We start from the raw sequence: 15754 nt of genomic DNA, 5'->3' as shown, positions 1-15754 counted from the left end.
TAAATAATTGCATTGGAATAACAGAATACATAGATATTGGATTAAAGCCAAAGCTTGTTTCAAGCACTTGGTGCTATTTTTTTCTTAATAAGCAGAATAAAAAGTATACTCTATCCATAATCTATTGCTTTGTAGTACAAAATAGAGCGAACGTGAGCATAAATTGATAATAGAACTTGCAAAATTGTAATACTAGTGTTCTTTGTTGTCTGGAACTGAGCATATTTGTTTCTTTCCTTTCTAAATTTGGAAATGGTTCTTTCTTTCTGTATGCAACATTTAAAAGGAGTATTAATTGAATCTTGTTTTGCAGGAATTGTCTTAAATCTTGTGAATCGGATGGATAAGTTTGTCACCAGGTTAAAACGTGGACAACCAAGCTCTAGTTCTACTATTCCACCTGTTGCTTCATCCATACCTTCGGAAGTTCAGAGGGATACAAATCCTTCAAATATCAATTTCAATTATTTGAAAGCAGACCCGGCAAACAGAAGGCCTATTGCAGAATATGACCCTAATATACGTGTTGAAGTTAGAAGATATTATATTAAAAAAGGACCTTGTCAGCCTATGAATCATGATTTTCCTAAAACTCAGTTTGGGAAGAAAAAAAAAACAATGCGTCAGTTTCATCCTGGTTGGTTCAAAGGTCGACATTCCAAGAGGTTAGAGTACAGTATATCAAAAGATGCTGCTTATTGTTTGTGTTGCTATTTGTTTAAAAATGAGCATGATGTTCATGGAAATATGGGAGATGCTTTTACGAAAAAGGGTTATAAGGGTTGGAACAAGGCTAAGGAAAGATTCAAAACTCAAATTGCAGAGGTAAATAGCATCCACAACAAGTGTTTCAACATGATGATTGATTTGATAAATCAATAACAATCAATTAACACTTCTTTTAACAAGCGTAACGAGAAAGACAAAAATGAATCTCGACATTACTTTGGTGCTTCAATTGATGTGGCAAGGTTTCTCTTAAGATTAGGATTTCCGTTTCGTGGTCATGATGATAGCATATCATCTACAAATAGAGGTATATTTCTTGAACTTTTGCAATGGTATGGAGCCATGGATCAGGAAGTTGGAAGAATTATATTACAAAATGCTCCAAAAAATGAAATGATGTGTTGTCCAAAAATTTAAAAAGATATTGTTGATGCTTGTGCAAAAGAAACAATCAAAGCTATTATTGAAGACTTGGATGGTGATTATTTCGGAATAATGGTTGATGAATCGAAGGATATATCACACAAGGAGCAAATGGCACTTGTTCTACGATATGTTGACAAAAAAGGCGAAGTGATAGAGCGATTTGTTGGTATTGTCCATGTTAATGATACATCTGCACGATCAATGAAGGAAACTGTTACACCTCGAAAAAATTTTCGTTCATGCTTAGTGAATAGACTAACGAAGGCGCGACGTATGCGATGTTTTGATGATTAATAAATAACATTTGATGATTCTAAATGAGATTTCAAAGACATTCAAAGTAAGAAAAGAAAGTTTGCCAAGAGGAGGCAAGACATACGAGATGTATCAGAAAGGATTTACAAAGAACAAATTAACGATGACTTAATGATGCTTTTGAGAAGAGTCACAACGTCTCCTAGATTGTTAATGAAGTGATAAACAAGTGTCAAGAAGGTTCCATAAGGTTGGAGATCAAACGAGTCGACGAGAACGAAATCGGAACAGCTAGGCATTATACGGCCCAATATATTGGCCGTATAAATTATACTGGCCATATGTTAGGCGGTATATTTAGCCAAGATGGGCAACCCTCACTGGACCAAACATATGGCAAGACATACGGCCTGTATAAAAGATACGGACCGTATGTTGGTCCGTATATCCGTAACGGGTCAGATTTTGTATATTAATAAGGGATCCAAGTTCATTTCATTTCATTTTCCCCTTCACACCCCTTCTGTCTAAAACATCTCTCTACACTTCTCCAACAAGAATTCAAGGGATATTTGTGATCAACTACATCAAAACCAAGCGAATCAAGTGTATGAAACTCATTAAAGTTCATCCAAGACAAGGAATCCAAGTGAAGGTGAAACTAGGGTTTTGCTCAAGTGAGGAGTTTCCACCCAAGGTTCATTCCTACACCATCTAAGGTAAGTTTTATGATATTTACATGTTGTTTAAGGTATTTGAAAGTTGAAACACTTGGATTGTAAAAGGGTATAGAAAATGGGTCATGAAAGCGTGAATAGTGTCATTTTGGGTGATAACTTGAATTGAGTCATGATTATTGATGTGTTTTGACATGGTTATGTTATAAATGCTATTAAGGGCATGGGATAAGCGTTATATGCAACAAAACATACTAGTATACTATGACCATGATTATGGATGAATTGAAGTGGAATTGTGAAATGAGGGTAATGTAGATGAACGAATATTGTTGGTTATGATATTGTGAACGCTATTATAAATGTTTGGGAGTTGATATACAATATGGGGGAGGTTGTATAAGCAAAGGAAATGCTGCCCAATTTTCTCTAGCTTTGGTAAGCACGTTCATATAATCGATTAGCTAATGCGAATGCGAATTCTCTTGAAGGTAGAAACGTGAGCATTGAAGGAGAACAATCAAGCGATGGAAATTGTTAAACGAAAGAGGTATGTAAGGCTAGTCCTTTATTTCTAAGGCATGACTCATATGACATGAATCCTCCTATTTTTCTATGATTTTCCTACATAACGGGAATGACGAGTCTACGAGTATAAAGAGTTTCATATGAGATAAAGAAAAGAGATACGTTACGAACATGACAATACCGATTATGAATCTAAGTCTAGAAGTCATAAAGCTCGTGATATGATATTCCTACGAAGCTAATGATCCCTATATGATTCCTATAATATTATTCCCTTACCTCTCCATGACTTTCTTACCTTCCGGAAAACTAAGAGCCTATGTTCATGAACAGCCATATGGGATAAGATAAGAGGTATGTTACGCATGCGATAATGAAGATGATGAGTCTAAGTCTAAAGATTCTAAGGCCTATAATATTATGGTTCTACAAGGCTAATGATCCATATTATGATCCATTGATGTTGTTCATTGAATACACTCACCTTATATGCTAATTCCTTCAAGGTGAGCAGAATGCTTATGAATGCTCCATAAAGGAATCGGGGGTTCTCGACCTTATGTCACCCTACATTGTTATAGATTGTCTATAAGCTCTAATGCATATCCTATGACCAATGTTTCGAAAACTTACGAGTCTATGTTCATAAGGGGTTCCATATGAGATTAAGGTAGGAGATATACCATGAATACGATGATGATAATGATGAGCCTAAGTTAGAGATTATAAAGTCTATTATGTGATATTATTACGAAATTCATGCAACGAATACGATGCGATTCTCATAGATTGTCTTTAAATCCAAATGTATGCTCTATGAAAGGTTATGATAAGTTTATGAGATATATGTGATGATAATAATGACGATGTTGATAGTGACGATGATAATAGTGACGACGCTAAAGATATTTATGGGCTTTTATGTATATATGTGCCTATGTATGGCTATTATGAAACCTCGAGCTTATATGGCCAGGTAGAATGTATATATATATATATATATATATATATATATATATATATATATATATATATATATATATATATATATATGTAACGCGCGAGCACCTCTGCAGTTGGGTACGGAAGCCTTGGTAGGGCCAGGTAGATATAACCCTGAAGCCTTGGTAGGGCCAGGTAGATATAACCCTGAAGCCTTGGTAAGGCTAGGTAGACATAACCCTGAAGCCTTGGTAGGGCCAGGTATGTGTAACCCTGAAGCCTTGGTTGGCCAGGTATGTATATGATATAAACATGTATATGATATAAATATGTATATGATATAAACATATATACGATATGAATATGTATATGATATGGATATGTACATGATATAGATATGTACATGATATATGTAGGAAAAGCCCGAAAAATATGTATGTGATATTGTCGAGCCACTACGTGGCCGAATGCAGATAACGTTTAATATGTATGAGCAGATACGGTATTATGATACATGTATGATACGATGATGTATGCGCTATGATGATACATGTGCTGTGATTATATATGATATAGGCATGAAAGGTATCCTCCCTTAAAAGTTACGCAGGTTATGTCTACATCTTATGTCTTATGATTTTTCTAATATGTTCATTTTATTCATGCCTTACATACTCAATACAATATTCATACTGACATCCGTTTTCCTTGGACGTTGTGTTCATGCCCACAGATAGACAGGGAGGCGACCCAAATTTATAGAAGCCGAAAAGTAGAGTTTTGAAAGCACTCCATTAGTCCGGAGGTGCCATTGATTTACCATTTTATGTACATGTATGTTTTGGGGCACGACGGGGTCCTGTCCTGTCCATATATCTAGTATTCTAGTAGAGGCTCGTAGATACGTATGTGTGGATAGTATGGTCTCACATATTTGATAAGTGTATATATGTATATATGTATGTGTGTATTATTTTGATAGCCGAAGGGCTTATGTATATAAAGGTAATTATGTTTTCAAATGAGAAATGATTTTCTTATGATATGAGCCTGATAAGTAAGGGAATGAGTGGTGCTCGGTGGTTAACCTGGGTACCCGTCACGGCCCCTAGTCGGGTCGTGACAGAAACAATCTATTCTTTTCTTTCGGATCACTCATTAAGTCCATCCCAAATACGTGGACAAGGTTATGATGGCGCTAGTAACATGCAAGGAGAACTAAATTGTCTTAAAAGTTTAATTTTGCGTGATACTCCATCTGCATATTCCACTCATTGTTTTGCTCACCAATTGCAGTTGACACTTGTGGCTTTTGTGAAGAAAAATTCAGATGTGGATGATTTTTTTTGTACAGTTACTAATGTTTGAATATTGTTGGAGCATCTTATAAGTGTAGGGATTTGCTCAGACAACATCAAGCTGCAAAGTTAGAAGAGTTGCTCATTTCTGGTGAAGTGCACACAGGACGGGGACTAAATCAAGAATGTGGGCTTCAACGACCAGGTGACACTCGTTGGGGTTCTCATTATAAAACATTACAGAACTTCATTGATATATTTCCACCCATTCTTTATGTTCTTGAATTTGCTGCATGTGAGTGTCCAAATTATATCGATAGACTTACAGCTGAAAGTCTTGTGGATAAGATTAAGGGGTTTGATTTTGTTTTTATGTTGCACTTGATGTTGAAAGTTCTGAAGAAGACAAATTATTTGAACTGCTCGTTACAGAAGATGGATCAAGATATTATCAATGCTATGGGGCTGCTCAATACTGCAAAGCAAGAATTGCAAATGATGAGGGATAGGGGATGGAAATCATTACTGGATGATGCCCTTTCTTTTTGTAATAAGCATGAGATATTTATTCCGAAGATGGATGCTAACTACATTCCTGGGAAGTCGAAATGTAGAGCTCTTGATGTTATATATTCTCATCATTTTCGTGTTGGAATTTTTTATTCTGTTATTGATTTGCTGCTTCAGGAGCTTAATAATTGTTTCGACACTGTTAGTACTGATTTACTTCTTGGTATGGCTTGTTTACATCTAGCTAAGTCATTTGGTAATTTTGATAAGAAAAAGGTAATGAGGTTGGCTGAATATTATCCGAATGAGTTTGATAGCAACAAGCTTCGAGATCTCAGCTTCCAGCTTGATGATTTCATAGTGTATGTTCGAGGTTCTGATAAGAGATTTTTCAATATGAAGGGGATTACTGATCTTGCTAAAGTACTGGTTCAATCAGAATTGCACCAGACCTGACCACTTGTTTATTTGCTTATCAAGTTGACTCTTATTCTTCCTGTTGCTACTACTTCTGTGGAACGAGCTTTCTCATCAATGAAGTACATCAAAAATGAACTCCGCAACAGTATGAGTGATGAATTATTAAATGGTTGTTTAGTCTACTATGTAGAGCGTGGGATATTTGCAACTATAAGTAATGATGATATTATTCATCATTTTCAGAAAATGAAAAGTCGTCGAGCGCAGTTGTGATTTGTGACTGCAAGTCCTTTTTTTTGGATCAGACTTGAGACTAAGTCTTTTATTTTGGGATCAGACTTGTGACTACTGACTAGAAATCATTTTTTTTTTGGATCAAACTTGAGACTAAGTCTTTTTTTTTTTTGGGATCGGACTTGTGACTATTGACTAGAAATCTTTCTTTTGTATGAAACTTGTGATTAAAAGCCTCTTTTGGTAATAATAATATTAGTTGCAGTTTTCTTTTAGTGTTGCATTCAAATAGTTGTGAATTTATATTATGTCATCATTAGCAACTCATGTTAAAGAAAATGAGTGACCCACGACCCTGAAATCCTGGGTCCGCCACTGACTTTGAGGGTGCGTTTACCTTCCAAGTCTGTTTGTTTCAATGGCCATTTCTGGCTCTCCCGGTTATTCTCCATCAGATATTTATAGGGAAACTTACCTAAATGTAATCACCATCCATCTAGTTTACCAAACATGACCAAAGTACACATTGCCTATACGCTTCGATTGTATAGGTATGTATATAATATGTATATTGTATATATTGGTGTGTACAACATATGTATATTTAGTATACTTTATATCTACCTATACACTGCGTAAAATACTTTGTAAAGTAGATGGCCGAATGGTATTTGGTTGTAATTTTCTCATTTTTATAGGCCGACTTGGCATAAATTGTCTCAACCTTCTCCTTCATCACACACACCTCCTCCTTGAATAGCCCCAACTTACACCACCTCTAACAAAATCAGAGGTTATTACTGCACTCCAATCTTTTAAACCCCGTATAGCGCAAAGACCTCATGGGCTTCACTCTTTTTTCTACCAAAAATATTAGAAATAAATAAGCCGCTCGGCAATTACTTTTTTTTTTTTTTAATTTTTCACCCGGTGTCCGATACCAGCATTGGAGCCCGATTATATCCGGATTTGTGCTGCGTAAGGCCCCATTCAGGGGGAGCACTCCCTACCAAAAAAAATTTCATACCCAAAGCTCGAACCCGAGACCTCTGTTTAAGAGAGACTGGGTGATTACTTTTCGCGAACAAGTTTTCTCAAATAACTCCATCCCCAATGCTATAAATATAACCTATCAATGCCTGTTCCAAAAATAAAAAATGTGATCACTATTACTCAATATTGACCATTGAAGTGTGTAACACTATTACAAACTCATTACCAAAATTATACTCCCTCCGTCCAAAAAAGATTGTCTTAGTATGACTTGGCATGGAGTTTAAGAATAAAGGAGGACTTTTGAAATGTGTGGTCCAAAACAAGCCTTAAATATTTCTGTCGTTGTAAATCATCCTACAAAGTTAAATTGTTTCTAAATATAGAAAGGTGTCAATCTTTTTGGGACAAACTAATAAGGAAAGTAAGATAATCTTTTTGGGACGGAAGGAGTAGGAGTTAATGGTCAAAAACACTGTTGAATTATTATCACTTTTTTGCGAGTTTCACACCTGAACTATCAATTGTTCCTTTTTCTTACCTAAACTATCACCATTTATGTGCTTAAAAAACACCTCAATTATCGGTTGTTCTCTTTTCCAATTTGATATTGATAGGATTTAGGATTTTCAGGTAGGAAAAGGGAACAACTGATAATTGAGGTAGTATGTTTTAATACATAGATGATGATAGTTTAGGTAGGAAAAAGGAACAGATAATATTGGAGTGTGAAACTCAAAAAAAAAAAACAACAACAACAACGGTAATTTCCATTTAACCTCTTCTCGACAAAATAATTAGACTTACCCAATTGGAGCTTCCAAGAAAATATTTTATTTTTGATGAACATTTTTTTTGGCCATAAAATATCGAGAAACGAGTCAAACTGAATCGAATATTTGTATTTTTTTTTCCTATAAATGCATGGGTTTTATATGAACCTATAACCATACTAAATAATATGGGTAGATTTTTATTTTCATATAAACCTTGGGGGAAAAAATTGACGAATTAATGTATTTGTCTTCATATACATTTCATATACAAGACAAGAAGCACAAATACATATGAGATGAGTGTATATGAAGCCAAATACATTCAGATGCAAGACAAGAAGCTCAAATACATATGGGATACAAGACATATGAGCCAAATACATATGACATACATTCAAATAAAGTTTAATTACACGTGACATCAGATACATGTTACATCAAATACATATGAAATACAATATGAGCCAAATACATATGACGAAAATACATTCAAAATATAAGGAGAAGAAGCTAGGAAAAATATGTAAGAAAAGTAATGTTGTTGGCTAGGTTCGAACCTGGGCGGGCAAGGGGAGAGTCTCGTCTAAATACACGCGAAATAAATAACTTTTGCTTAAACGTAAGCTACGAATTGTAATTTGAAAAATGGTAGGTACTAATGATAAGATCCTCATAGAAGGTAATTATATCTCTAAGTTCGCCTTTAAAATAACAAGTCTCTATAAACGTGCTTGACACATTATCCCCTATCAATCATAATAAATGTCAGGTAATGTTATTTGAAATTACATATTATTTATTTCATAGGAACAAAAATATTATTTGATCGTATAGTTTTCATTAAAATGTTATTTTTGGTATACATCCTTTATATTTTTACCATCGTGAAATAATGTGTTATGACTAAAATAATCCAACATTAGGAATTGAGCTAGTGACCATATATTATTTATTTTCATGATATACTGAAAATTAATGTTGATGTACAAATGCAACAATCATTTAAATGTTGAAAATCAATGTTAACAACATTAAAATTTTAATGTTATAAAAGTTTTAAAAAATATTTAAATTAAAAAGTCTCAAAATATATGTATATTTCACTAATTAAAAGTTAAAGAAAATACATTATTAGTAAATTCATAACTATATATATGTACAAAGATTTAAAATCTAACGCAAACATTTTAAAGCTACGTGAATTATATTCTTTCAAGAGTGACGGAGGAAATCAGCATTTGTAGCTTGTCTCATTTATTCCAATCTCTTAATAGCAAATTAACATTTTAAAATATTTGGTCGAATCTAAGACCTGTTACTGTTAGTATTCTTAAAAAATTTGTTTCTATAGAAGCAATTGTCATAGACAGATAATTCTACAAAGAGCGTACTGTTATAAGATTGTTACTGCTATTACAAGTAGAAATAATTAGTATAAAAAAGTAAAATATAACACAAAAAACGGTTCTGAAGAGAACTTGACTTTTATTATAGTAAAATGTTGTTTTATAGGGTGGTTGCTATAGAGAAGTATAACTGTATACATACTGAAAGTCTAAAATATATCATTTTGAGCATATCTTATCTAAGACTACTCTGTAGATGAAAATTTTAAATTTTTAATAAATTAATTGCATGGGTCTATCAACTTTTCTATTGCACGTAGATGTTTAGCCAGTTATAAATAAGACTGCTAGGTATTTGACAAACAAAAATTAAAGTATGAAATCGACAACTTAATATTCGATTTTAGAATTGGAAAATTAATTAATGTTATTTTACTAATGGAATGCTGAATTAATTAGTCGCCATACACAGTTCATGCTCGTTGCCTTATGTAATAAGTAATTGATACTAAAGCTCCGTGTAGGACTATAGTAAAAGGAATAGAATTAAGAAAATATACATAGTTAAGGATAGAAAAGAAGATCAGTTTACTCAAATTTATATGAAAATTGGTATGTTAAAGACGTAAAGACATAAGATTAGGCCTTAATTATTATGCGGGTTAAGTTCTTGTACTAATAGGATTACTTAGGCCCCTAGAATATTATTCATAACGTTCTTCTAGCTTTTTAGGTTTAAGAATCATATTAAAAAAAAAAAATGATTAGAGCTTATTAAGAGTATAAAGTCATTTAATATTTGAAGGCTATTTTGGTCAATTAACATTTATGTTTTGGTAATATTTTACTTGTCTAGAAACCGACATGCTAAGAAGTTTTTAACTTTCGACTTTACCTTTTTCACCCAGTTTTTATTCCAACATTCAACTAGATAGCAAGCATTTGAATTAGTTGAAAACCACTACTAAGAATGCACGGCAAAAAGTGTAAAATATCTCATAAACATAGCACCCCATTTAATAAGCGTACATCTTAAATTTGTTACTTTTAATTATTTGATATCTTTAAAAATATTTAGCTATTAGAGAGATGCAAACAAACAAGATACACATTCATGTGTTTGGACTTAATGGAGGTCTGAATCTGAATGGTTCAAACCTTAGACTATTAAGTGCATTTGTTTACATTAAGATCTATGCACTTAATAGTCTAAGGTCTTAATCATTAAGATTTTAAACAAAGTCTTAATATCATTACGAGGTATTTTATATGGATAATTTTCACCACCGGCTCCACCCCCTACTCCCACTATCCTCCACCACCCACCCCAACCCCAACCCCTACCCACACCCACTCACCACCAACATCACCCCAACCCCCTCAACCCCACCTACCCACCAACTATCCCACCCCACCCCCACAAACTCACCCCCACTACTACCTACCCCACAACCCACCCACCCTCACCCCCCAGTATCCACCCTCTAATCCTGCCCCCCCTCCCCACCTACCCACCACACCCCTACAAACCCACCCAACCCCGACCATCCACCTACCTTAACCCCAACCCCCCACCCTACCCCCAAAAATGTTGCACCCCCCCCCAAAACCCTCCCACCCAACCTACCAACCACCCCACCCCCTAAAAACCCCACCACCACTATAAACATCTCCATCATTACTAGCAAACGTAAATGTTTCATTTTTTTATCAAATAATATTTTTATTTTATTAATTTGTATTTATTTTCATATAATTAGTTACCTTTTTATTTGAATTGTATATTTATTATGTTTAAATAAATACATTATGCACATTCAGATGCTGAAAAAACAAACGGTCTTAATCATTCAGTGTTCAGATCTAGAGACAATATCTTAATCATTAAGATGTGCATTCAGATTCAGACGTCTTAATCTTAATGAAAACAAATGAGGCTAATGTAATCACATAAACCTTTATATTCAGTGGCAATGTTTTTATTTTCAGAGGACATAATATTATCACCTAATTAAATCCAATTACCCATTAGGTATATCCGTATAGTTGCTATCTATAGTGGTAGTATTTGATTCCTATATTTTAGGCATAATTTTATGAATTCTATTATGAATTTTAGTTGATTTCAATTTTTTTTTTTTTAAAGCTGTAACGTTTTAAAATTCTACTGCAACATCCTATTAGACTATTACTTTCTTGAGTTGGTTTCAAGCTACTTTATTTTAGGCACTAAACATTACAATTTTATCCAACATTCGATTTTTTTGTGAAGACATAATCTAATTTAAAAGGGTATATAAGTCGTTTAATATTTTACGGATATTTTGGTCAACCAACATTTATATTCGTGCTTTTAAAATAACTAGTCTCTATAAACGTGTCTCGCACATTAATAATAGCACGTAGATATTCAAACGATCAATATTAACTATGTTCTCCCCCCTCCCCCTTCCCCCTGCTTCCACAATTGCATATCCTTTTGTGAGTAAAGTGCCGGTTAATATTTCATAATGAACCAATTACTTACTATCATAGAGAACGAATAATTCATTTATCATGTATTTTAAGTAATAATTCAGTTTTTTAAAATGATATTAATATCATGCAAACATTATGTTTATGTGTCGATGCGTATGTATTAATAATGAATTTTTGGGTCTTTTTCTTTTTTTATTTATTTATTTTACTTTCTTGATTGAAGGTATAAAAAGTTTTAGTTTCTCTATTAATATATTCTCTACTGCCTCATATAAGTTTAATTTATTTGAATAAATTATAAAATTACTTTTATCCAAATAATTCTTTCAATCGAATTCAAAATGATATCTTTGATTCTTTTAGTGGGGAAAGACGAATTTAGAGGATGAAGCTGTATTGTATGACACATTAATTAGCTCTTTGGTCATCATAATTCCTTTTTATAATATTTTTTTGGCCAATAAACGGATGTTATTATCAAAGAGTAGATGGTTACAGCCAAAAAAAAAAAAAAAATCATCTCACTCTTTCTGGTCACCAGTTCTCCATCTAACAAAGTAATGCACAAAATCATCATAGCATCAATTCAACATCATCTCAAGGATAGAAGTTCATACTATCCAGTTTCCTCACGAGCTTGTCCTTTAGCCTTCCTCTAAACAAATGTTCTGAATGAGTTCTCGCACCACATGGTCAGCAAGTCTTCGTTTAATTAAACAACTAACTTAATATATTGACTAAAATTTTAGAAAATACTTAATAGAATTTATTTTCCAAACAATTAATTGACCTTGTTCAACGTAACCTCTAATAGTCAAAACCTAACATTAACAATACTATCCAACGTAATCTCTAATTTGCTATGAACTTCGTCGCTGATCCGTCTCTAAATTGCTCGTAGCTAATAGAATTTTTTCGATAATCTATCGCTAAATTGGATTAGCTATAAATTTTATTGCTTAACTATAAAATTTGTCCATCGCTAATTCTTGTTTTTCTAGTAGTGGTAAGGAAGACTATTGTGAGCATAGAGAATATTGGCAGATTGGACCATCAATACTTGCTTCCCGTTGGTTGTGCACTATAAGAAGGAGAAGAAGCTTTTGTTATTTAGGGCATATCAATAATGTTAACCTTATAATTAATGACATTTAATATACATAGGATTAGTAACGTTAGTGGTAATAGGATAATCCTTGTTGAAGAAAATAGACAGCAAACTTAAAAACAAATGCTCAAAGTTAAGAATACTGAATATGTGCTGGAAGCTTGTTTTTCTGTGTATTAAATCAAAGCAAAGTACAGCCTTTATATAGGCTTACAAATAAACTAACCACTAATCCACTAAGTTGATCACTACTACCACTAACTAAGCAACAACTATCCACTATCAGTAAACTAGAAAAGTGCACCATTACTGCTAACTGTCCAGGAATATAGGACACTACTAACAGATTCAATTTGACTAAGTCATACTTTGAATCAGTCTTCAATACTCCTCCTTGATTCAAAGTTACAGACACCAAGCAAAGCCCTCAAATAGACAAACTTGTCTGCTGCCAAAGACTTCGTCAGTATATCAGCTAATTGCTTATGAGTGCTGCAATGCTTCAGTATTATCTCCTCCTTCGCAACCAAATCACGGATGAAATGGAAGCGAACATCAATGTGCTTTGTTCTGCTGTGAAAAGTTGGATTCTTTGTCATGGAGATCGATGCTTTGTTGTCACAATATATCTCTGTTGCATTTTCTTGCTTCTGTTGAAGTTCTGCTAACATCCTTCTTAGCCAGATGGCTTGGCAAGCAGCTGAAGTAGCTGCAATGTACTCAGCTTCAGAGGTGGACAAGGTTGTTGTAGCTTGCTTCTTTGAGCTCCAATTTATTACTCCCGATCCAAGAGTAAAAACATGAGCTGAAACGCTCCACCTATCATCCAACGAACCAGCATAGTCACTATCAGTGAACCCATATAATCTGAAATTGGACACTTTTGAGTACCAAATCCCATAGTCCATAGTTCCAGCAATATAACGTAAAACTCTTTTTGCTGCTCCAAAATGAACCTTTGAAGGTTGTTGCATAAACCTGGAAATAACACCAACAAAGAATGCAATATCGGGGCGAGTGTGAGTTAGATAAATTAAACCTCCGACCAGGCTTCTGAAAGTTTTAGGATCAGCTATCTCTGCTCCATCACTAAGCTGCAATTTTTCGCTAACATTCATAGGAGTAGTTGCCGGCTTGCAATTAAGCATACCAAATTTAACGAGAAGGTCCCTGCCATATTTCCTTTGTGAAATAAATATTCCATCTTCAGCTTGATGAACTTCAAGGCCAAGGAAATAGTGTAATAAACCCATATCCGACATCTCAAACTCATTCATCATTTGAGACTTAAATTCATCCACAAGATAAGTAGAAGAGCTAGTGTAAATGATATCATCAACATAAAGACAAACAATGATGAAATCATTACCTTCCTTCTTCACATACAATGTGGGTTCATTCTCACTTCTCGTGTATCCCTTTTTCTGAAAATACCCATCGATTTTGCTATACCACGCTCGAGGAGCTTGCTTCAAACCATACAATGCCTTTTTTAGCTTGTACACCTTTGTTTCATCGCCCTTCTTTATGAAACCTTCTGGTTGGGCTACATACACCTCTTCTTGTAAGTCTCCATTGAGAAATGCCGACTTGACGTCAAATTGATAAACTAGCCATTGCGACTGTGCAGCCAATGCTAGAACAAGTCTCACAGTTTCAAACCGAGCTACTGGAGAAAATGTTTCTTCGAAGTCTACACCATATTGCTGTGCATATCCTTTTGCCACAAGACGAGCTTTATGCTTTTGTAGGCTCCCATCTGCTGCAAACTTTGTCTTGAACACCCACTTCAAGCCAATTGCATTTTTGCCTTCTGGTAATTTCACCATCTCCCATGTGCCATTCCTTTCGATAGATTTCATCTCTTCTAACATTGCTCTCCGCCACTCTTCCATTTCAGCTGCTTCTCCATAATACGTAGGATCTGAAACAGCAAATGAAAATTGACAAGTTGCATATATGTCATTAACATACTTGGGATTCGGCTTTGTAAGCCTTGTCGATCTTCTTAATGTAATTGGCTCATCTTGAGACTCTTCAAGAGTAGTAGATGAAGAGTTTCTGCTTGGTGATGTTGAAGCAGATGAATCTAGAGAAGTTGAAGAAGAACCAGTTGGTGCAGCTGTAGGAGTTGGTTGTTGAATTCCATCAAAAGTGATTCCGGTGGGCATATGAATCAGTTCTTGCATCTTCTCCTCGCTGCCACTCCATTTCCAGCTTGCATTTTTATCAAATACTACATCCCTTCTAATTAAAATCTTGCTACTAAGAGGGTTATACAATCTGTATGCTTTGGATTGTGGACAATAACCAATAAAAATGCATTTTTCAGATTTTTCATCCAACTTATGACGAAATTGAGAATTTACCAAAGCATAAGCAATACACCCAAAAATTCTTAAGTAGCTTACAGAAGGTTTTCTACCATGCCAAGCTTCAAATGGAGTTTGATTCATGACGGCCTTTGTGGGAGAGATATTCAATAAATAGATTGACGTTGCCACAGCTTCAGCCCAAAATTCATTCGGAAGTCCCTTCGCTTGTAACATGCTTCTTGCCATCTCCACAACAGTGCGATTTTTCCGCTCAGCGACGCCATTTTGCTCTGGAGTATAAGGTGTTGTCAACTCCCTGTGAATGCCATTTTCTTCACAAAAAAGATTAAATTCCTTGGACAGAAATTCACCGCCTCTATCAGTGCGAAGAATTTTGATGCACAGACCACTTTGCTTCTCAACCTTGGCTTTAAAGTGCTTGAATTTTTGAAATGTCTCTGACTTGCTTTCCAAAAAATATACCCAACTCATGCGACTACAATCGTCAGTAAAGAGTAGAAAATAATGACTCCCACCAAAAGAAGTAGTATGCATAGGTCCACATAAATCAGCATGTATTAATTCAAGACAATTTGAAGCCCTCCAAGCCTTTCCAACAGGAAAGGACTTTCTGGTTTGTTTCCCATAAATACACCCTTCACACAATTCAATAGAATCAATTTTAGGCAGTCCAAGAACCATACCTTTCTCACTTAGCA

General features: G+C 34.5%; 1 protein-coding gene across 1 annotated transcript; it reads left to right on the top strand.

Annotated features, from left to right (window-relative positions):
• Positions 1–252: 252 nt before the first annotated feature.
• Positions 253–5821, top strand: LOC132639760 (uncharacterized). Its single transcript, XM_060356183.1, has 4 exons — positions 253–825; positions 910–1036; positions 1151–1368; positions 4949–5821. Exons 1-4 carry the CDS (start codon positions 253–255, stop codon positions 5819–5821), a joined length of 1791 nt encoding a protein of 596 aa, XP_060212166.1.
• Positions 5822–15754: the final 9933 nt, after the last annotated feature.

Source organism: Lycium barbarum, chromosome 5 (genome assembly GCF_019175385.1).
Source record: "Lycium barbarum isolate Lr01 chromosome 5, ASM1917538v2, whole genome shotgun sequence".
Classification (NCBI taxonomy): Eukaryota; Viridiplantae; Streptophyta; class Magnoliopsida; order Solanales; family Solanaceae; genus Lycium; species Lycium barbarum.
The sequence above is the reverse complement of the archived record's forward strand: the minus strand, read 5'-3'. Positions and strand labels throughout refer to the sequence as shown.